The 23,298-nt window shown below is 42.2% G+C and overlaps 1 protein-coding gene across 1 annotated transcript; it reads right to left on the reverse strand.

Moving 5' to 3' along the window:
• Positions 1-282: 282 nt before the first annotated feature.
• On the reverse strand, positions 283-23,288 carry LOC146207527 (U11/U12 small nuclear ribonucleoprotein 48 kDa protein-like). The gene is made up of 9 exons (XM_084588253.1): positions 23,060-23,288; positions 20,251-20,364; positions 17,958-18,024; positions 17,832-17,888; positions 13,826-14,011; positions 9,913-10,028; positions 3,952-4,034; positions 3,351-3,518; positions 283-476 (listed from the first exon to the last, which is right to left on the reverse strand). The coding sequence occupies exons 1-9, from the start codon at positions 23,186-23,188 to the stop codon at positions 371-373; spliced, it is 1,026 nt and encodes a 341-aa protein (XP_084444379.1). The 5' UTR covers positions 23,189-23,288; the 3' UTR covers positions 283-370.
• Positions 23,289-23,298: the final 10 nt, after the last annotated feature.

Genomic DNA, 23,298 nt, shown 5'->3' on the forward strand with positions numbered 1-23,298 from the left:
CGACAGCGATGATGCTGGTTATGTCCTCAAGGCAGACTTGTGTAGCCGGGCAGCAGTTTACATTTCTTTTCACTGTATTTTCTTTTTGACAGTAGGGATATAACAAAATAGCCAATATAGTGAAGAAATTTCTTACTCCCACCAACTACAATATAACCAGGCTAGACTGTAACTCGATCAGCCTGTTTTCTGACATTTGCCAACACTGTTAATACTACTAAAAAAAAAAGAAGCACTCTTTAATATCTAAAATAGCTTACATTTAAAAATCAGAGACATGTTTTGTTAAGCACCTGGCACTGTGATCATGAACACAGGTGCCATTCAAGTTTATTCGGGACTACACAGGTTCAGAAATGGCAACCTAGCACTACTCAACGCTGTCAGAGTCTTTTGATTTGTGCTTCTGCTTATGCTTGCTTTTGTGGTGGTGGTGGGATCGGTGGTGCTTTCTATGCCCGTGCCGCTCAGATGACCTACAAGAACAAAAACATTTATGAGCTTTAAATACTAAAAGCGCGTTCATTGACACTTGCGATGTGCCTCGTATTATCAGCTCAAAATACGCGTGCTGCAGTGACAGACTCTGCTAACTATATTGGAATATTTAGAATGCGATCAGAGAAATGAGGATTTGTTGAAATGTTGAACTGGCAAACGTGTGCTTACATTAATACGCGCTGTGAAAACAAATTTTTATCACCTTACATTAGACTCAAATCTAGGAACAGACTGTATGCCAATAAATGAAAGAAAGTTTATTTCAAAACACTCATTAGCAGAGAAATAAAGCGCCCTGAAGGTGATTTTCTTAACCATTTATACTAATTTGTATTTTAGGAACTATGAAAGACACAACCAATGAGGTCTGTGCAGGCAAGTTTCACAGCGAGGCAGAAATCATGCACATGACAGAGCTTGATGATTGGATGATTAATTGGTTAAAATTTACTGATCAACATTTTTACTTCGATTTTAGGGGAAATACTAGTATGTGTGCAGTTGAGAGCTGCCAACACTAAAGGTGAGCCCCATTTTTTAATTTTCTTAATTGGATATGTGGTTCATATATGTCACAAAAATGCATTTGAAAGCTTGTCGAGTTGGCTTTTCGGCACTGCACATTCATAAAATGGCGTCTATCACATTTCTTATGCATCGGACACTGATACCATTTCTGTACTGACAATACTGAACAAGTTAACATGATTTTGGTAACATTACCATGCATCCCGATGTCATTATAAAATTATGCAATGAAGTAGAGCCAACTCGACCAGCTTTCAAATAAATCCACGTCTGACATTAAATATTGCTGATTAATAATAAAAACAGGGTTCAGCTTTCATGTTGATAGCCTTCAATTTCAGATATAGTACTGCCCGCTCGAACCAACCAAAAATATAATGTTGATTAGTTGTGTAATTGTCGAATCCTAAGGCTCTGTGTCTTACATTACATCCACCTTGCTGTGAAACCTGCCTTCACACACTGCACAGCTGTAGATCTCATAGCTTTTAAAATAAAAGTTTGTAAATGGTAGGTAAAAAAAATCGCCTGCTATTTAGCCCCTGTGTTACATCACATGGGGGAGAATTGGGGTAGCACGACAAGAAGAAGATGGGTACACGGTATGAAAGAATGGTATGAAAGAGAACCGAACAAGGGTTGGAGGGGAGTCTCAGTTCACAAGCCGAGCCACCGCTTCGACAAGGGGAATCACCTTCGTCTGGGCATGGGGGGGAAATGGCATACATGTTCGTTTAGTAACTCATTTTAGTTTGTTTCCTTTTTTTCTGCAAGAGTGGCTTTTCATCACATTAGATAGCTGCCTGCAATTTTTTTTAAATATTGGTCACAACCGCTCAGCACCTTGTTGACAACCCACCTGAAGATGAATGCCATCTGCATGAAAATGTGCACCTGATGCAGATGGTGTCAGAAAGCCCTCCATAGTTTCTTGCTTTGAGCCCTGGTATAGTTGACAAACTACAGCAGTGAGATTTGAATGTATGCTGCTACAATACACGCACAAAGAAGCTGCATCTTCCAGTTGTGTGCTACCTTTACAGTCGATGCATTTTCAAGGAACAAGGATGTATGAAATAAAGGTTGCTGTATAGAAAAAAAAAACATTCTTATGGTGTATTTTCTGCTTGAGGTAAAAAATACTACCATATCTGAAATTTAACAAAGAAAAGGTCCATAAGGAGATAATAACTGAACCACACCTTTGTTCCAACTTGATGCTCACTTAATACCACTATACATACCATCACCCAGTAACAAACAGGAATTCTATATTAGGCATATAAATTTCCTAAATGCAATGTTATGCTACTTCTACTAGCTCATACAACTGTGCTCTGGGGTATTCACTAAACATGGCATTAAAGTTGTTAAAGATGAACTAGATCACCCAACTTGATGAACCTCTCCCGTCACCGCAAAATATTTCTCCGTGGACACATTACGAGTGATGTCCTCATTTTCTGTGTCTTTTCACTCTTCCTTTCTCTTCCCTGCCTCACATGGCCCTCTAAATGCCTCCTCTTGTTTTGCGATGGCCTACAGACTTTCTTTGTATGCTTGCAGCCACTCTTTACCACTTGTGCTTGCAGCACGCTTCTCCTCACTGATACAAGGTCTCAAGAAGTTGGCTTTCCCACAAAGCTAGCAAACTGGCTGGTGATCTTACCCACCCTTAAAACAAAACCATCACACTTGGTTCCCAATACTGGGCATTTAAGTGAAAAAATATTTGGAGGAACAGACTCTCAGCGATAATGGACAATGTACAGCAGCCTTCTTCTAGTTTACACACGATCATTTAATTGTACAAACTCTTCGAATTAACATATACTTGCTAATTAACTTCATAATTAACTCCTTAACAACCAGTGTAAGAAGAGCTTTTTTCCGAAGCAGACAATTCAATGGAAAAACTCATGTTACATTTGGCAAATACAGTACTGCAGTAGAAGCCGGTAATTGTGAGCCTTCTCATAAAAGCGTGTGTGTGTTTGCTGCCATAAGTTGCATGCCTCCATATGCTAGCTTGCATAAGCTGATGGAGAAGCAAGCATGTTGAGGCGTCAGCGGCACACTGTCGCTACCTTCTATTTATCAATATAAACCAGACGATTAAATTGTTTTAATTTCCATCACTTCTACTGATGACTACAAACAAGACACCAGAAAAACTCAACACAATTTCAGAAAAAGAAAAATGCTAAAATCTCCAATTTTTTGCCGAACTAAGAGAAACTATGAGCCTTTGTCACAGGCGATGCTACAGTAGTTCTGCAGCAAACGTGCAGTCCCCAGGCTGTTTTCGCCTGTTCACTCACCTGCGTCTTTCACGCGAGTCAGCGGGATGCCTCCTGTCTTCGCTGCGGTCTCTGGGGCTGCAGCTCCGCTTCCGTTTCAATGATGGTGATGACACAACAGATGCTTCGCGCTGCTCCTGTACATGACGTGGTGGTAACTGTATTCCCACATCACCCTTGTCTGAAGACCTTAAATGAAAAAGGAGGAAAGAGATAACTTCAATTTTATCAAACTCCAAACAGTCTGGGCACTCAACTACTGAAACCACGGACGCGGGATCAAATCCCAGCAGCCGTGGACTCTTTTCGATGGAGACGAAAAGCAAGGCGCCCGTTAAACCCTAAAAAACCAAACCAATCATAGACTACTAAATCACCCAAGCCATACTTTGAGTGCAGACGATAACTTTGTGCAAGCCTATGCACTTCTAGCAGAGGTTAGAAAATGGAAAGACATTTAGAGGAAACAACAGATAGTGTGCTCAACGGACACTAATTAACCAAACACAAGGGAAATGGCGTATCCCGCCATACATGCTCAAACCACACTTTCTGAAGGCACCAGTAAAAGAGATGCTATGACATTTAAGGCTCGCATGTAAGACTACAGAACACGTGTTACCTTGATGACAGATCTACAACATCATCATCTGTCTGAAGCTGCTTCAGATATTCAGTTTGGTTTTCGATCACTTCTTTGAGGATCTGAAAAATGGTAGAAAGGTCATCAGTTCAGTGCTAATTAAACCAATTTTTTTTTTTCAGTATTAACTGGCCACAAGACATGTAGAGAAACGCTCTTAACGATATGGAGGCCGAGCAGCCTCTAGACAAAAAGAAAAAAAAAGTATCCTGAAAGGAATAGACCTTTGCAGAAACGCACTCCTCTACCATCTGTCTATTTTGTGCATCACCTCAGCGGAGCCATCAAAGACGCAGTGAACCATCTTCTACAACATATGTAGTTAGAAAGCTGTTAAATTAAATTAAATTACATATTGCTGGAATGCCCTTATGCTATAGAATAATACTTAGGAATGACTCAATTCAAAATTCAAGAAAAGACTCCCCCCATATGAGAAGTAATGACGCTTCTGTCAGCAGAAGTGAGCCTGATGCAGAGCTACTGGTATCACTAATGTTGTGTCTTGGTCATAGCGCAATTTAAGGGTGTGGGGATGAGGAGATTGGAGGTAAACCTTATTTTTTCGACCTAGAGCTATTAAAACTAGTACACTAACTTGACATAACATCAATCACATAAAAGCCTTCAGTAGTTTTTTTTATCATTGTTTATATGTTGTTGACATGTTGGTAGCTCGTGGAAAACCCAGCACGACAACAAAATGGGCAATATGTATGAAAATGGTTTTATTATTCACTAAGAAGTGCGGTCTAAATCACGACATTAAATTTTTTGTCCTTTTTTAAAGGACATAGTATGCACCTTCTCCAAATCTTAAAAAAATATGAGCCCAGATGGTAAATGTGAGACTGTCTTGACACAAAGCGTATGTCAGCAATTACAACAAAACAAAAAAAGCGTTTAAATCCGTCCGTCCATTGCCATGCTATGCTTTCCATTAGCAAGGTAATAAGCTCAAAACAAACTTACTCGAGAAAGCAAGCCTGAAAGTTCTAAAGTAGCATACATTGTCTATGTACATTACGCTGTCTATATATTTATTTGGAGCTCTTATAATTCGTTTTAGGATGAAATATTTTAGTACAGCAGCGAATGAGCATTGTAGATACCAAGAAGGTTAGTTTTCTAATACTATCACCTTATTTTGCAACTTTTGCAATTTGACCCTACTTCGCCCGTTAGGGCAGACACTCCAACATACCTGCCACTCGTGAAAAGACACGTACATGAGCTGCACTGTCATAATTATAGGTCACAATGACTACTTTACGACACCAAAAACTGTACAAGGCTTTCTTGGTCTGCAATACGTGTTATGGCTTGCCACTTCCCCATTCAACATCATAGCCACTTCCAAAAGACTGATTGGGCGCTATCTTAAAAAGGTAATAGAAGAATATGAAGGTCATACAAAAAGGTAGTCTTTTTAAATGAGTTACCAGGGAGCTTGTTTCCGCATTTGCACGTGGACGTACCAGACATTTTCTTCCCTCAAAGTGGCTAATTGCTGCTCCCGGCCAAACTACTAGACTGTCTGCATTCAAATTTTGCACAAAGGGGCATTTTAGAGTATTTTTTGTTGCTGGGGTGGGACATTTGGCTGGTTTAATTAGAACGAATAGGAAGTCTGGAGCGTACGCAGCAATGCCAGACCAAGGAAACGTTTTTTATGACAACTGCGCAAGGGGTGGATTTGAGGACGTAATTCCAATCTGTCAACAGTATGGTCCGACTCCTTTCTCCTCCCTGGTCATATGTCCATAAGATAAATCGTGATTTCAGCTCAAAATTTTAGCTGAATGAAACTTAAAGGTAACACACATCCGTGGTAATTGCACTATCCGTTGCCGTACCCTAGATACCGTATTTACTCGCGTAATGAACCCACTCGCGTAATGAACCCACCCCCCACTTTTGTCGTCGAAAATTGAATTTTTTTTTTTACGTCGCGTAAATAACGCGCACCCGCCCGCAGGGTCGGTGTTCAGCATGTTCGCGTTATCTCGGCTCAATTGGCCGGCGCTGTCGACTGTCGACGATCATAAAATTGTCTGATCGCGCAGTGATAAAATAAACATCATTTGAAGCCAAATATGCTGAACACCGGCGACGCGAACGCGGGTGACGCGGGCGTCGACAGCACGCTTTCGTTGATCGTTCATTGACCTTGCATGATTCGTTGGTGGATGCGCAAAGGGCTTTACTGGGGCGTCCTCTTTGAAATGGGGTGACGGCAGTTTCCACCACGCTCGGCTATTTTCTTTGTATTTCTCGAACCAATTTGTCAAACTTCTCTAGATTTTTTTTTTACAATGATGATGATGATGCAGGTTGCGAGTGCCATCTATTAAATGCAAAGCAAACCTCTGCTTATAGCGCCATGCATGCGCGGCGGCGGCAGAACGAAGTAAAGACAACGCACTTGGACAGCGTCGGTCGCCATTTCGCCAGTCCTATTTTGTTGCTGTTTAAGTGCTTCGCTACGACCTTTGCATTATTTCGTGCGTGCTGTGCATTTTCTGCGCGTTGTGCGATGGGGCGTTACGCTAGCTACACGGCCGGTTTTAAGCTCGAAGTCGTGGAGCATGCTTTGGAGCATGGCAATCGCGCGGCTGGACGGCATTTTAGTGTAGACCCCGTGCGTGTGCGCTACTGGAGGAATCAACAAGAGGAGCTCAGAGCGACGAAGAAAGATCGCCGGGCCTTTCGCGGGCCGAAGCAGGGCAAGTTTCCTCGCGTCGAGGAAGAAGTTCTGAGCTATGTGAAGAGGCTCCGCAACGAAGGATGTGCCGTATCCCACGAGCTGATACAGAATCACGCGCGGGCCACTGCAAGAAGTCACGGCATTGCCGCGAGTGAATTTAAGGCGACCAGTGGTTGGACGACTCGTTTCATGCGCCGGAACGGGTTGTGCCTCAGAAGGCGTACTACGTTATGCCAGCGGCTGCCGGCAGACTGTGGTGACAAAGTGCGTGATTTCCACCGCTTTGTCATTCGGATCCGTGAGGACAAAAAGTTCCTGCTGTCGCAAATCGGGAACGCGGACCAGACGCCTATAAACTTTGACATGCCAAGAAACAGCACTGTCGATATGAAAGGTGCGAAAAGTGTGCAGGTTAAGACGACGGGCGCCGAGAAGCAGCGGTGCACCGTGATGTTAGCTGTAACAGCGGACGGCAGGAAGCTGCCGCCGTTCGTCGTCTTCAAAAGAAAGACTCTGCCAAAGGGAACTCTTCCTGCCGGTATCCACATTCGCGCCCAGGAGAAAGGGTGGATGTCGGCCGAGCTGGTGTCCGACTGGCTGAAAACAGTCTGGGGACGGCGGCCCGGGGCTCTTCTCCTGCCATCGCTGCTTGTTATGGACAGCTTCCGCGGCCATCTAAAAAAAAATGTCCGCTGCCGAATGAGCGAGTTACGCACGGACCTCGCTATCATCCCAGGTGGCTTGACATCAGTGCTGCAGCCCCTTGATGTTTCCATTAATAAGCCCTTTAAGGACAACGTGCGCCGGCTCTATACAGAGTGGATGGCCGCGGGAAACCACGACCTGACTCCCGCAGGTAAGATTAGAAGGCCCACCATCGACATGCTCTGTCGATGGATTCTAGAAGTCGGAGTGTGATTCCCAGCGAGATGGTCGTCCGCAGCTTCAAAAAGACTGGCATCTCCAACAGCCTCGACGGCAGTGAAGACGACGCGCTGTGGGAAGACGACGACGCCGACGAAGTCGCAAGCGATATGAGTTCAAGCGTGTATTCAGATAGCGAGCCCGAGTGAGACAGACCATAAGCAGCCAGCAGCATGAAAATAAAAATGAATTTTTAATTCACATTCATCGCGTACGTGTTTTTACTATAAAGGTAAGGTTGGGATTGCGATTTTCCTATCTTCATTGTGACATGAAATTTCGACCTAAAAAATATCTAAATTTTTTTTCCCCGCGTAATGAACCCTCCCCCCAAATTTATGTCAACTTATCTGGAAAAAAGGTGGGTTCATTACGCGAGTAAATACGGTATTGCCTCCTGATTATGTTCACCACTAGTGTTACAGTTCTTTAGATTCAAAAGCATTCTATAATACAACCTAAAAGGGGCACACATCCCAAGGTTAGTACTAATTTAGTGGTTGTTATCCAAAAAAAAAAAAGAGAAAAGCGAAAAAAAGAAAGATCTGATGGAGTGATGAATTGTTGTTTTGGCATTAAAAAATGTAATGCTAATTCACTGCACCACAGAAGCGACGTGAATGAGCATTTTCAATTCTGGTCTTCGGTTTCATAAAACTTTTGCTATTTGCCGCTAGGTGACGCTGCTCAGAGCACCCTCCAACAAAGAAAACAGAATCGTGGGATTGCACTCCCCCTTAATAACAAGACATTTTACAAAAGAAAATCGTGTTAAATGCAGTTATTCTCACAAAAAAAAAAAATAAATAAGAAGTCCTTCCAAGCGTGACTAATAAAAAGAACAAAGCAATGACCGGAACTGCCCAGCGCACATGTCCTACCTAGATCATGCCCTTCCATCTTAAGCATAGGTGCAATGCCAGCAGTGTGATATTATACCCGGCATTTCAGCGAAGTTGAATCAGATTTTTTTAAAATAGGCCTTTTGCGATATGAAGGTGGCTACTGCAGCGCAACCATACCAGTGTTGGCGGACATAAAAAAAACTAAAACTAGTAAGCATATTAACATATTAAGTAAGTTCTGATAATTAACTAACTCTTACAGGTAGGCACCTAGCTGCAATTAAGGATTTGTAGCCACTATTAGTAACAAACATATCAGTTCTTCAAGTTTTAAAAACGCGATTATCTTTGGTGCTTTGGATAAACTTTGGCTAAAAGATGCTCCCTTTTGAAAAACTTGTGCCCTAAGCAATGCCTCCAGTGCAGCCGCTCGATAGCGTAAGTGTGACATGGTGTTCTTTCCATGTATGAGCTGGAAAAGCAAGCAGCAGCGTACACTAAGCTCTTGCTGTCACTGCCTCATGCTTTGGCCTGCCCACTGTGTTATGAACATTTGGCCCCATTTTTTTTTCCATACCCTACTGCTCGGTGCATTCCTATTTTCTCAGTGGCCTGCGGAGCCTCTTTCTTATGTTCCTAGCCAACTTTACTTCTTTTTTTTTTCTTTTTCATACGTGCCGCATGCTTTAAAAACGCGATTATCTTTGGTGCTTTGGATAAACTTTGGCTAAAAGATGCTCCCTTTTGAAAAACTTGTGCCCTAAGCAATGCCTCCAGTGCAGCCGCTCGATAGCGTAAGTGTGACATGGTGTTCTTTCCATGTATGAGCTGGAAAAGCAAGCAGCAGCGTACACTAAGCTCTTGCTGTCACTGCCTCATGCTTTGGCCTGCCCACTGTGTTATGAACATTTGGCCCCATTTTTTTTTCCATACCCTACTGCTCGGTGCATTCCTATTTTCTCAGTGGCCTGCGGAGCCTCTTTCTTATGTTCCTAGCCAACTTTACTTCTTTTTTTTTTCTTTTTCATACGTGCCGCATGCTTTGCCCCATGACCCCAAGGGCTTTGAAAAGCTGGTTCCTCCAACAGTTTACTAAGCTGATGGTTAATCCATCTCAAAGAGCGCCATCTTATCGCTTCCAATAGCCATTTGCCTATGAATGTTGGCATCTGATCCTAAACTGAGTGTTGTCATTATTCCATGGAAAGTATGTCACCAAGGCCCAACCTTTCTCACTATAACTGTTTGCTATTAAAGAAGTCATTACTACAGAATAAAAATTTACAGTCACACACTGCCAATAAAATGGGACCGCGTTTTCAGTTCACTATATCCGAATTTTTTCAAGGTACCCTACTGCACTATACAAGCACTGTACTGCACCACTCAACAACAGACTTGTGCCTTGTGCATCTAACACAGTTTCGCAGCTGGGGTATACTTATGGGTGAACATTTTGATTACCTCTGTGTAGCTTTTCCGGGTGATGTGCACATTCTTTGCTCGGTAAGACTGCCTCCGTCGCTTATAGTCTCGCATCTGGGACTTCAACTCCAGCTCACTTGGAGGACGCTGATCATCTGAAAATTGCCGCAAATACAACAAGAAACATAAATCCAAGCAATAACAACAATATAACAAAAACAATAAACTGAGATGTTCAGAAACATTTGCTATAGCCACCCAAACCGCTGAATACAATAAAAGAACAAGGCTGCATTATTTAATCCCAAAAACAGTGCAGTGTACAATAGTAGCAGTGTGGTTTGATGCATCAGAGATGAAATACAAGCCACGTCGATCAGTTGGTGGAACTTTCTGTGCCAAAGCAATTTTATGTGCTACAGAGGCACACCTCAGGGGAGTGTTCCAGATAAATTTTACAGTAGAGCCCACTTACAAGGAATTTAACGGTCCTGCACACTGCATTCATTGTATATGAAGTTCACATTAAATTTCTTTTATTACAGTGAACACTCTCAAGGTTCGTATACAGACAACATAAATACCCAAACAAGTAGCAGGGGGGACAGCGGCCGATGTAGCCCAGTTGGAAGAGCACCGGACGCGATATTCGGAGGTCGTGGGTTCGGTCCCCACCATCGGCACGTTGTTCTTTCTTCTACTTTGTGTTTAATTATCTTTCCCCTAAGTGATTGCATTACTCATTTCTGTGATTATCCAAGTAAAAATTAAAAAAAAATAATAATAAAAAGACATAAAACATAATCCCCAATGCTTTCCTTGGCCTCGCCGACTGTTGGCTTCTTTCCTTCAGCCAAAAATAGTCAGACAAAAGTGATATTTATCCCTAAAAACATTGTAATATACGACTGCTCCAAAGTACTATGCTCTAATATGGAGCTTTTTGACCTTTTTAACCTTTCCAATACAGCCATGTGTTCCTCGCCAAGGCTTCTACTGCCAATAAGCTGCTTTAGGGCCCGTATTACTGATCACATTGACGTGCTCACAACAGCTGGTACAATAAATGCTAGGCAATTTGGTTTTCGTGGGGAAAAGAAAAAAAAGGGGGGGGGGGGGGGGGGTTAAAACTAACCAAAGCTTCAAATTATTGAATGGGCCTGAAAAAGAACTGCCAAAAACAGTTTGCAGCACAGTAATTTCATCTAATGGACACTTATACGATGGTTGCCTGCATTTGAGATGAAACCCAGGTAAAAATGGTGGCTTTTCCCAGTTTCATCAAGTGTTTTGCTTTGTGCACAATGTTGGGAACTTTGGAGAAGTGCTTCAAAATCTTAAAGGCCTCTGCTACCCTTTTTGCAGTGCAATGCAGTAGCAGTGGTGCTTCCTCACAAAACAGCCCCGTCATGTTTCAAAGATGCTTCATCAGTACAATCACAGCGGTAAAGCATTGCAGTGAAGTGCGCAGTGCAGTGGTTTTAGCACACTGGAAGCATTATGCAGATTCATGCGAGCAACATACATACATAGGCTTTCGAACAGCATGATGTCATTCCAAAACAGAAATAAAAAGTTGCGTGGCAAGCAGCGTCCAAAGCGGCGCGACCGGCCGACGTGCATTTCTGATCGCAACTACGAGATGGGGTGGTTAAAGAAAGCAAAACCGTAATTATGCGACTAAGACTAAGCTAATTCAAGAATTATGATTGTCACTGTGTCTTTCAGGGCACACAGCAACACTGTTCCATGCAAGTGATGTTTGGGGAAGTCTATTTTGGTGATCGCTGGCTGCACAGACCACACCTCGATGCAATCGCTTGTTCGAACTAACCAGAGTGAGGCCTAATGCCATAGACTTACATTGGCGTCAGCCAGGACTGTGCCCTAGTTCAAATTATCTGAGTTTCCGAGTTAGCAAGGGTTTAATTAACAAGACTTTACTGTAGCAGGTCAGTCTCCTCGCCTCTGGTCCTCAATTAAGTTCACAGGAAGCAGCAACGAAGCTAGTGCAGCTCACATGAGTCTAGAATGCGCTTAACAAAACATGAGCAGTAGTACTAGCACAACCAATGCTTCGCTATTTTGCACTTGCCACATTTCTGCTGCAACTTCAACGCTGCAGCCAAGAGCACAAATGTGCATGCCAATTGACCTTGTAGGCTGTAAGCACGACTGATCAGCGGCTAACTGCAGTGTTAACGGGACATTTTTATGCTTTATTTTTCACAGTTCCCATATCCTCTCCTATGTAGGGAGGGGTTAATGAGAGTGAAAGCTAGAAGATGCTTCTCGGTCTTTGCAAATAGCAAGAAAAGTGTGTTTTAATGAGCTTACAATGCCTCTTCCTTCGCTCTTAACAAGCAGTTTGGTTTGGTTAATGGGGTTTAACATCCCAAAACGACTAAGGCTTCGAGAGATGCCGTAGAGGAGGGCTCTGAAAATTTCGACCACCTGGAGTTCTTTGTACTGACATTGCACAGCCCATGGACACCTTGTCTCCGAAAAGCGGCTTCGATCCCGCATCCTTGAGCACAGTAGCCGAGCGCCCTGACCAGTGCACCACCGCGGCAGGGCTCTTAATGACCAATGCGACCACGGTCGTTCACTTTGTCTCAAATGCAATGCTATTGCCCTAATGAATAATTTAACCGCATCAACACCTGTGCTAGCAATAAGCAAGCATTTGTTGCAAACTTTGGCTGTTATAAGCAGGCTTAACTGCATATGGACAATTTTCCTCATTAAAATTCAGCTGCTTTGGTTGAAATTGAAAAAAGCAACCTTGCAATTGGCAGCCGAACACTGCAGCCTGTAATCCAAACTGGTAACACAGGATTTTTTGAAAAGGAGCATCTCAGAACTGCTAAGAAGGAAAAAGAGGCGCTGCTGTCTGCTCAGGTTTCTCATTCAATGCATCAGCACTGGATGCTTCGTATTTGCCTTGGTCTAGCACAGTCGTAAGTGCACTGTGATGCTATTTACTGTGCAAAGGATAAACTTCTTTGTTTACACACTTTCTTACTTCTTGAATAAATTTAATGCAAATAATCTGCCGCTATTATAGACACACAAAAACTACAAAAACTTTTTTTGGAGCTTAGTCTCAAAAAATGCCATTTTTTAAACTGAATCAACATATTCTGCCAAGCACTAAGCAAGCCAAATATGAAGAACATATTTCCAGGCATTCCAGCACCCACCTGGTGTGGTGGTGAAATGACCGTAACGCCTCTTTTTCCTTCTAGTAGTATTAAACTTTACACCTCATGTTTATGGGACCACACACAGTACTAATTCTTAATAGTTTCTTGCCTATGAATACCACTGATTAGAAATACCACTGCCTATAAATGAAGAAGTAATGATTATACAGTTTTTTTTTCATTCCTCATGTGGCCTAGGAACTTTGACGCCATAGCCAGAGCTCAGCTGTTGAAACCAAAACCAAAACAAGTGAGAGATGAAGTTCAATCAAGTTTATTTAACATTCGCAGGCAAAAGCTATGCGGCGATCCATGTAAAGCAATGCTAATTACGCATCACTAAAAACAAAAACACAAAACTAAAAATTATGTGTCTACACTCCTTCAACATGTTTCTGCTGGTTGCAAAAGACAGTGCCAAAGTAGTCCCTGCGTGCCATTTTTCTGTCTTACACTGCAATCCTTCATTCATAGTGTTGGTGGGTATGTAGTGGTTATCGGTGGACACAAGTTTTCCCCTAGACAGTTGCTCAGCCTGTTCAGCAAGGAAATGCTTAGGAAAGAAAGTCCTTAGCCAAACCGCTGCCGTGAGTCCGTCATGTATCCTGTTGTCAATTAACTGAAACCGGCTTCACGCAGCAAAACTCAATTGCGGGATGGCCATTAGCAGGATACAACTTGCAAGCATCTATGGAAAAAGTATTTTCTCTTTTCTCTAAAACAGAAAAAATTGCCACGCTGCCCACCTTTATCGGATTTCTTTTCAAAGCTGATCTGGAGATCCTCAAGCTTCACAGCTGATGACTTGTTAGTAGCCTTTGCTCGCTCCACCACATAGTCGTAGATGGCAAATCTTTCCGGAGCAGTCAGCTCCGAAAAGCAGCGCTCCATTGTCAGTGGAACACCATTCTTCACCTTCTGGCAAACCTCAGCTGTTCGTAGCGTGAAAGCAGTGTCATTTCGTCAAGAACAAAGTAGTATCAATACATAGAGGACAAAGTTGACATGAACTGTACTTAGCAAGACTTTTTGGGTTCCAATAATTTGAGCTTGCACAACATTTCAGGCTTCACTAAAGAACAGTCACACACTTCCTTGTACCATGTACAGTCTTGGTCAAAAGCCTTTAGGGCAAAGGCTTTCTGTCCGAGCCGCATAATAGAGGCATCACAGCAGTATTAAAGCCCAAACGGACCCGAAATGCTATGACAGTTTCTTATTGCACTAGGGAAGGGGCATTCATTTCACAAGTGAACACTGTGACCTGAATACTTTTGGCAGGAGCTGCACATGTTGATGACCAATATTTCGGATTCTGCGGAACACAGAAGCTAAATTTTTCAGTTAATTTTTGCCATAACAGAGATGAGAGCGAACATTACTGCCATAAAGGTCCACGTCTTCAGTGTCATCACCCTAGCATACGGCACCATCTCGAGTTCGAGCAGCTTCATTTTGTACAGATTGGGGGCATTTTCAATTGGCTTTGATAGGCATTAATATTTCTGTGCCTGAAATTATGAAGCTTATTGCTACCACTCAAGGTAGTGGTAAGCTCTTCATTCTTACCGAGGTAGTTTGAATGCCTGATTTCAGGTATGCAACTGTGTTGATAATGAGGCAGTGCCTTGTGTGTCATGGATAAAATGGCACCACTGCCACTTGTGAAAGGTGGACTAGGGAGGCGTCAGGAGCACTGTTTCACTTGCTTATTCCCATGAGTCCCCACTATCAGTCTTTGCGACTCCCTTTGAGGAAGTGAGCTCCATCCTCACCTCACAAGTCAGGCAGTGAGGAGCATGCATTGCAATGTGTGGAATTGGTTCATGGCATGGCTCACAGCACAACTTAGAGTGGCACCCAAATTTCCATATCATGTGAGGCATCTTGCACACATTATTTTTTACTGACTAAAATACTGAGTAAAATACATACTAAAATATTATTACTGACTAAAATACATGCCAGTATTACAGCTTACTAGCATAACATTGTAAAGACAAAAATTGCAACAGTTCATCAGTTCTCAACTGAGTGATCTTTTTTTAAGTTCACCAATATTTCAGACTGTTTGGTTATTCGGACCATTTTTCGGGTCTCGCCGAGTACAAAAAAAGTCAGTCAGCAACTGTGTAAATTGTGCAAGTGAGCACAGGCCATACCAAAACAATTTTCTCACAGACGCTTGGGAATATCATTAATATGCCAGTCTAGCTCATCACTGGACGCATATCTCAACGAGGCACTTTTTGCTATTCAAGGCACATTGCAAGCAGCCATAGCCATTTCAGTGTGATGTTAGTGACATCGGCCATCAATAGGAAAAGTTAGGCACATGGCATGTGCAACTGTTGAAGAAAATGTGCTTAACTACTATTCCACTTTTGTTACTATGCATTCAAGTGCATGATCCTCTACCCAACTTAGTTGAATGCTTTTTTTTTAAAATGAAGCTTATTTTGTTCTGTTGTTAGGCAATCTTCATAAGCTAACCCTAACACCTGATTCTACTATGCATTGTGCAGCCCTCATCCCGTTTATGTCTGCTGATAGGAGGACAGCAGCTCTACACACATCACATAAAATGCGGACCGAATATTCACGAGAATACTTTCGTAGCGGTGGAGTCTCCTGACTTTCAGCTTGCTTTCTCAGCATTCTGTTGCACTCAGCTAGATGCCTTCGGCTAAACAAACAAAAAAAGAGAAAACTTTCGTGCTGTCATTATCAGCCCAGACAAATCCACTGCAAAACAAAGTCTTCTCCCACTTGCTGCTCAAGCATAGGCTGCTCTAACCTTGTGAAGTTCATAATCTCATGTGTCCAGCTCATACTCTGCTGTCCCCTCATTCTGTTACATTCAGTGTCGGTTATCGGCCCTCTGCTTTACATGCTTTGCTTTCACGCTCCAGCTCCTAAAAAAACACACACAAGCACAGACACCAGAAACAAGCATGAACTTCTCAGTGAGATAAGCTTGCTAATGTGAACAAATAAAATGCTGCCGTGGGCCCTCATTGCACATACAGACTGACAATTGTGACAGTGTGCCAAGGGTTAGCAGTCCGCCAGGTGAGATATGACACAGTGTAACTGAACAAATCTCACAGGTGTAAGCTAAACTTATAATGCAGGTTAAACCATCTGCTCTATCATCTTAAGATATGTAACATGCAGATCTATAAATAATTTCAAACCAAGGAGATGGGACCACACTTGCTTATCAGAATGCTGGCATTCAGTAAACAAAATGAAGATTTTTGTAAAGAATAAAAGGATATCTTTAAGCGAGGATACACAAGTCTTGCCACAAAGAAGAGCATTATGCCAGCCAAAGCCGAGGCAACATGGGCTGAAAACAATCTGGAGGATTAATACAACTTGTGCTGAAGGTTCAACAACATCCTAAAAAGCAGAAAAGGTTGTTTCAGCAAAAGTGAACCATACCTTTCTACAACTGGATTTTCAAGGTATAGCGATAGCAGAGGTGGCATCTGCTGCATTGTAGTGTAATGTTGGTGACTATCGAAAAATGAATTATATTTGTTAATTAGTAAGATAGTTAAATAACTTCGAATAGATAACCTCTTCACTATTGCATTTAGCTATACAGTTGCAATTAGTCATTAGCAACAACCACATCAGTTTTTATTACTTTAAAACACTATGACATTCAGCAATATGGCAAATGCATCCTAGAGGTGCACACTTTGCAGCATTCTCCAATCAATATCATACTATGCCTCATGTTACATGCGAGCTCTTTTTTACCCTACCAGTGTTTCCAGGACAGATTGAAGAGCAAAAGTAATGTGACACGTGTTGTCACAGAGTGAGCATCAAAGTGCATGATTTATGTTAAACATATATAACGGCCACATTCATTGAGTAATAATGTTGAAAGTAATCGCCCTTTTGAAGTTGTAAGAGGTAACACGCCTATTATTAATGGTCAGTTACTAATCCCCGAATGCAACCAGGCACCTAACCATAACAGCATTTAACTACATTAGCTTACTAGTGAAGAGGATTCACCTGCTTCTTGACGACCATTAGCAGTGGTTTTGCAATGCTGCAGAGCCATCTCTGCAAGCTCAAAAACATTACTCTTAAAAATTTCCAGTTCACTTTCTCTGAAACAACCTCTAAATCCAGAACCACAAAAATCGTAGCACTTCCATTACTGTGGTCAAAAGAAATCAAAAGCACACTGCAACCTCTGCTAGTTTAGATTTAAAGTTAATGTAACTTTCAAATAGTGCATCATTTCTGTCATTGTTATATGATATTTTGCAAACAACTCCTAACAATGATTAACAGTTTTATTAATTGCACACTCCTATCAGCTCCTTTACTACTGAACCCTTCTACATCACACCTGCCTGATAAAATCATTGTCTTTCTCTTTGCCCTTTCGAAGCCATGTCACTATGCTAACAGCATTCACTGACACTTCTCACAGCCTTGAGGATAGTTCTACAAATGCTACTTTTGTCCCAAGACAAAACAATGCTCTAAGTGAAACACTAGCTGTCATCGTGTTCTGTTTCCCCTTTTTTTTTCTATATATATGCACCATCTCCCATAACAAAACGAAGCACTAGTATAAAAAGAAGCTCAACATATGCTTTGAATATTCTCATTACATGTAATATTAGGAATGCTCACACTGAACAAAAGAAACAGCCTGTCAACACATGCTAAACAAAGAGTGCAAAGAAAAGCATGCTGAAATCTTTTGTTCTAGCTTACCTGGAACATCTCCCCTGAATACTGCATTAGTTATAATCTTGCTTTGGGTTTCCCTATCTGCAACAAAGCACTAAGGTAAAAAAAAGAGATCGCACAGGCATAGCTCGCATATCTGACTCTCCCTACCTATCAACACCGGAACAACTGATGTTGACTTTGTGTAGAAGAAATGAGAGCTTGGCGGGGCAGCTTCCTGCATCAAACAAGAAATTAAGGCATGATTTAAGCAGGCAATCATGAGGCAACACAGCTATGTTGTAACTGGATTAAATATGCAAATGTAAAAGCATCAAAGCTACACCTGATGAAGAAAATTGCCCATGCAAATCCCAAAAGCACCAAACTAAAAATGATGAAACAACAGAGCTTCTGCACCAGGCTAAGGAAGTAGCTTTGCATCACTTGATGGCAGGCTTGTAGCACTTGCCGCAGCAAAAATTTCCATCTGTGGCAGCAGTTCCAGGTTTTGTAACAAGAAAAGTGACATTTCATAGCTGATGCTAAAGACTTTGTGCCAAAAAAAAAAGTGCGTTTTGTTGCAAAACCTAAGCTCTTGCTGTAAAGTAAAAAGGAGGGACTTGTAAGAAAATTTCAGCTTCTGCCACAGGCAAGTTCACATGTTCACTGTGACCGCACTCATGCAAAAACAAACTCTAAACTCAAGTGCACTCTTCATGTCATAGTTATTTCCTTGAAAACCACTGAATGAGCAAACCTATAATGGTTTTGCCAAAAATCTCGCTTTCACTCAGGAAAAGCAAGGGAAGAAAAAAAGACACAAGTACAAAAATTATTAATATCCTTGAAGCTAAGAACTGCAGGTATTACCTCCTCTTTATTCACAGTTATTCTAGGTCAAACATGGAAACTGCGAGCAATGCTACTGGCAGTGTGATATTTGATATTGCTACTGAAGAGACATAGAGCAGTGTATTTGTACACAAACACAACAAGACAGCTCTTGAGGTACACAAGGAGTGACAGCTCGAACTAGAATGCCCAAAGTCTGGAGACAAGCAACAGCGACGTAAAACCACACTCTCAATAAGATGTAGCCCAACTAGCACACCAGTTCCGCCACACTGTGTTCTGGCATTTCTTGACATTACGACGGTACTGATTCTGGTAATATTATTCTTTTCCCTTCACAGTACATGAAGCACCTTGCCTAATTTCAGATTTAAGGCTTGGTAACAAATTGAGCTGCCACACTGTGTTCTGGCATTTCTTGACATTACGACGGTACTGATTCTGGTAATATTATTCTTTTCCCTTCACAGTACATGAAGCACCTTGCCTAATTTCAGATTTAAGGCTTGGTAACAAATTGAGTTGCAAATTTTCCTGCTGCCTTAAACCATTCATGAGAGTGGTAGTCATATGCAGTGGAGTTCAAAATAAGCTACAGCTTTGAGAAATGCGCTACAAATTTCCCAAATAATGCTCTGTGTGCAGGTGGAGAACGTAATATTTGTTGCAGCTGCACATACAACTTAATTGCCAGACTAGAACTGTGTGTGAAATGAGAGGACACCAAAACCACAGGAGCACACGTAAGTGCCAGATTTCCTAGGCAATGAAAAACCATAGGAGAACAGGGCACAGTTGCTTTCTTCACTGGTGTGTTCAAGGCCAGTCGTTGACTACCTCACGGTAAGGCGCAACGACATGCTGAGGGTCCTTCACATTATTTCCAGATCACAAGAGCAGTTTTACAGCATGCATGTAATCACCCATCACCCCTATGACGCAAGTGTAAGCGCATTCATGTGGAAGCAATATCAAATTAGACAAAAAAAAACCTATGAGGCAAGTGTAAGTGCATTTATGTGGCACCAATATCAAATTAGTAAAAAAAAAAAAAAGAAATGTTAAGAAAATGTGCAATGTTGAACTGACAGCTAAAAGAAGCACAAAAATCTACTTTTTCAAATGAGCACTTTCTACGATTCATAATAAATTTTGAGTATCTGCACTGCCTTATATCCTATGGCAGTGTTGTGGGAGCCACAAGTGAACACCACCCAACACAATAAGGTAAAGCATCACAGGCTCTTACGAACACTTGATTTACCAGAAAGCCAAAATCTTGCATTAATAGCTTCATTTAAACTGCAACAAAAATAATCTTGAGTTGGAAAAGCGTTATCAACGCAGAGAGTATGCTGAACGCAATGCGCCAATAACCATGCAGCAACATTGTGGGTAGATCATGCGAGCCATACACAAATTCAATCTCTGCTTTTGTTTCGCAAAAATTTTTGGCAACTCTTCGGCACAGACATGGTGTAAAAGTAAGAACAAAAGCTAAAAAATAGATTCTGTAGTTGCTTGTACCTTGATTTCATATGTAGTGCAGTTTGGCCCAAATGGCCCACCAGTTCCACCAATACATTATGAATGAAGCAGGACAACTGACCTTCTCTTGCCTGCTGTAACCTTCCTTGAGCCAAGTGCAAAGGTCCAGGTGTGTGTCCAGTGATGCCGCAGGCATTGTATGGCCCGGATCTAATGGACACACTACATACCCCTTCTACAATAAGAAGAGAGAAGGAAAAGGATAACAAATGAGTGTTCTTCTATGGTCACAGCGATATAATACAAATGAAGCGACACCAATGGGCTGTGCTGCTTTTGCATGCACCAAATCGCACATAGCAAGCGTTCTTGTATTTGACAGCACTGAAATGTAACCATTACAGCTAGAAACTGTACCTGTCACATTTTATTAACTTATGGCGCATTCTAATCAACAGTCCCGAGCAAGTTTTATTGCTCCATGAAGCTGAGGACCATGCTGCAACGTGCAATTTGAATTCAGATCCTGAGTCATGATTGGATCACACTAGATACCACACTCCTTACCGATTTGGAGAGCTGCCATGGATTACCAATTAGAATATACTGCTAACCTGCTCAAGTTGACTGCACTAGTTCAAAAAATGCAGCGCTTGTGAATTCTCTCTTCCATTTCCAGGCATGCCCCTGCACATCCAAATTCACTTTGCATAAATAATCACCTAGTGCAGTCTAAGTTGTCCTTTCGTGGAAGGGGGACACAGACAGCTGTTTATGGAATCACAACTGTAAACTTGAACAGTGAAATCAAGCCCCACAAAGAACAGTTCAGCAAAATGTTCATTGAGAGACGTTTATTTGTTAGGGCAGGTTGATAGCAACATTTTTTGTCTCGATTTTCCGTGCTAAATTTCTCTACACATTCAGTTTGTTCGTGGCCGGCCACTGATGTAGAAGTACACATTCGACTGCAATTTGGTAGCGACATCACAAGCAGAGGACCAGGACTCCTCACTCATTCATGTTTGATTCATGTTTTGGAATACAGAGCCCTAGAGCCAAGCTGTGCATGAAGTGCTTTAGCAGGCACTGCACACAAGCAGCAACTTTGCAAAACTACACGAAACTAGTGCAGGCAAACAACACATTTTCAACTCGTTGAAGCATCGCAGAGGCGTACATTCTACATACGAGTGACTACACATTGAATGTGCATTTCTCTCTTTTTCTGAGGTCCTTAGTTCACAAAAGCACATTTGAAAGGGGCTCACATGAACACTGAATATGTCCTTTAAATACAAGTGCAATTGAAAATACAGCCCTACACTTACACTAAAAAGTATAAACATAAGGGTAAAGTGCATTCACTGGTAAAAAGAACCAGCAGCAGTAAGCTGCATTTCTGCACCTTTTCGGTGGCAAAATATGCTCACAACACACTGCTAGATTCATTTGAGCATGGTAACTGTATACCCTGAGGACTTTGCCATGTGGGTCTTTACGAATGTTTTCATGTTTTTGACCCCCTGCTTCAACTTTGGAGCAAAGGAAACCAGTCGGCATCATGCAGTCCCTACCCCGAGTGCGCAGTGCTGCACGCTACACACAACCCAGGTACGCTTCAGTAGCTCCACACATACAAAGTCATAACAAAAACTGAATACAGAGCCGATCACACCTGTGATCCCGAAAATACAAAAATTACAACCGCACAGGCACCTTACCTAAAAAGAAGTACCTACGATAATATTTTGCTTCATTTGGTCTGAAGCATACTGCCTGATCGCTCCAGGCAAGTGTGATCACCTCTGTAGTCTACTAATACCGCAGTCTTGGGGGACTTTCCCAACCGCCTCCGCAACACTTCATAAGTACGGCATAACCCCCGTGCTTCATCCGCAACAACGAATACTCATATCGACACAGTGTTCACGGGCCCGGCTCGTTCCTCAACAGCATCGAAAAACGGCTGCGGCACCGTACCACCCTCTGCCTCCTCCTTCCCCGCCGTGCGCGAGCAAGCAGTTTCGTGCAATTACATCTGTTGTCTGCTCTTACTAGGTGAGGAAACCAAACACAGCAACAAATTTCAATTTTATACAGGTGAAACAAGGCAGCATCGTCAGGTGAGTTTTTTCTGATGTTAACTAAGTAGGCACAAGAAAATTTCGTATGCCAGCCGTCCCGACACCCGGCGAACTACACAGAGCAACGAGTTTCCCTATATGATGAAGGCTCAAGCAAACGTCATCGTCAAATTATAAACTGATCACATAAACAAAGCAACAGCGTCCGCATCTCCCAACAACAACGCGCGCGAGAGACTCCTAGGAATATGCAGTGCTCGCCTGCTGTCGGTTTCCTCAGCCCACGTGCCCTGTCATTTGTAAACCAGCATATGTAATCGAGATGAAAATAATCGCACAAAAACTTTGCCGAGCAATAAAACAACAAAGCTTCATATTTTTAGCAGCGTTTGCTTTCCGGCTAGTCGGCTCCTTGACAGCGCAAAACACAGTACACAAAAGTAGACAGGAGAAGTGCTTGTCCAATCGACCTTTATGCGCTGTACTTTGTGCTGTGCATTAATCCGTCTCTGGTACTACATGACGCCAAGCTTTTAATACCAGGGCACAATATTATGCAAGCAAAGCTGCGTCTAAGCTACAGCTTAAATCCGACCGATGGAAACAATAAATTCACGCCCAGAAATAACGCCCTACAACCTAAAATGGGACGGCTTTTAGCGCACATCTATCAGCCGGAAGTTAGACAGTTATCAGACAGTCACAGGCGCTGACTTGCAACTTTTAAACCATAGTGATTGATTGATTGATTGATTGATTGATTAAAAACAGTTATTTAATCGATTAGTCACCATGGTTGAAAAGATAACTCCAGACGCGCCTACAGTATTTACATGTACTCACCTTTTTGAGGACCTCGTCTTTCGACCATTTCAGTCTTTCTAGTATAGTGGTTAACTGTTTTTCCCCGCTCTGAATTACATTTTTCAGTTTCTTCAACTGTGCCTCACGGTTTGCCGAGGTCATTATCATACCAAAGTACCAAAGTAGTACACACTTTGTATCCTTTGTATCAACCCATGCAAACACGCGCTATATTTTTCTCGCCAACAAAATATCGACAAAATATCGTACTTGGCTTG

The sequence above is a fragment of the Amblyomma maculatum genome, chromosome 1 (assembly GCF_055883805.1).
Source record: "Amblyomma maculatum isolate TAMU_Amacu chromosome 1, ASM5588380v1, whole genome shotgun sequence".
In the NCBI taxonomy this organism is placed as follows: Eukaryota; Metazoa; Arthropoda; class Arachnida; order Ixodida; family Ixodidae; genus Amblyomma; species Amblyomma maculatum.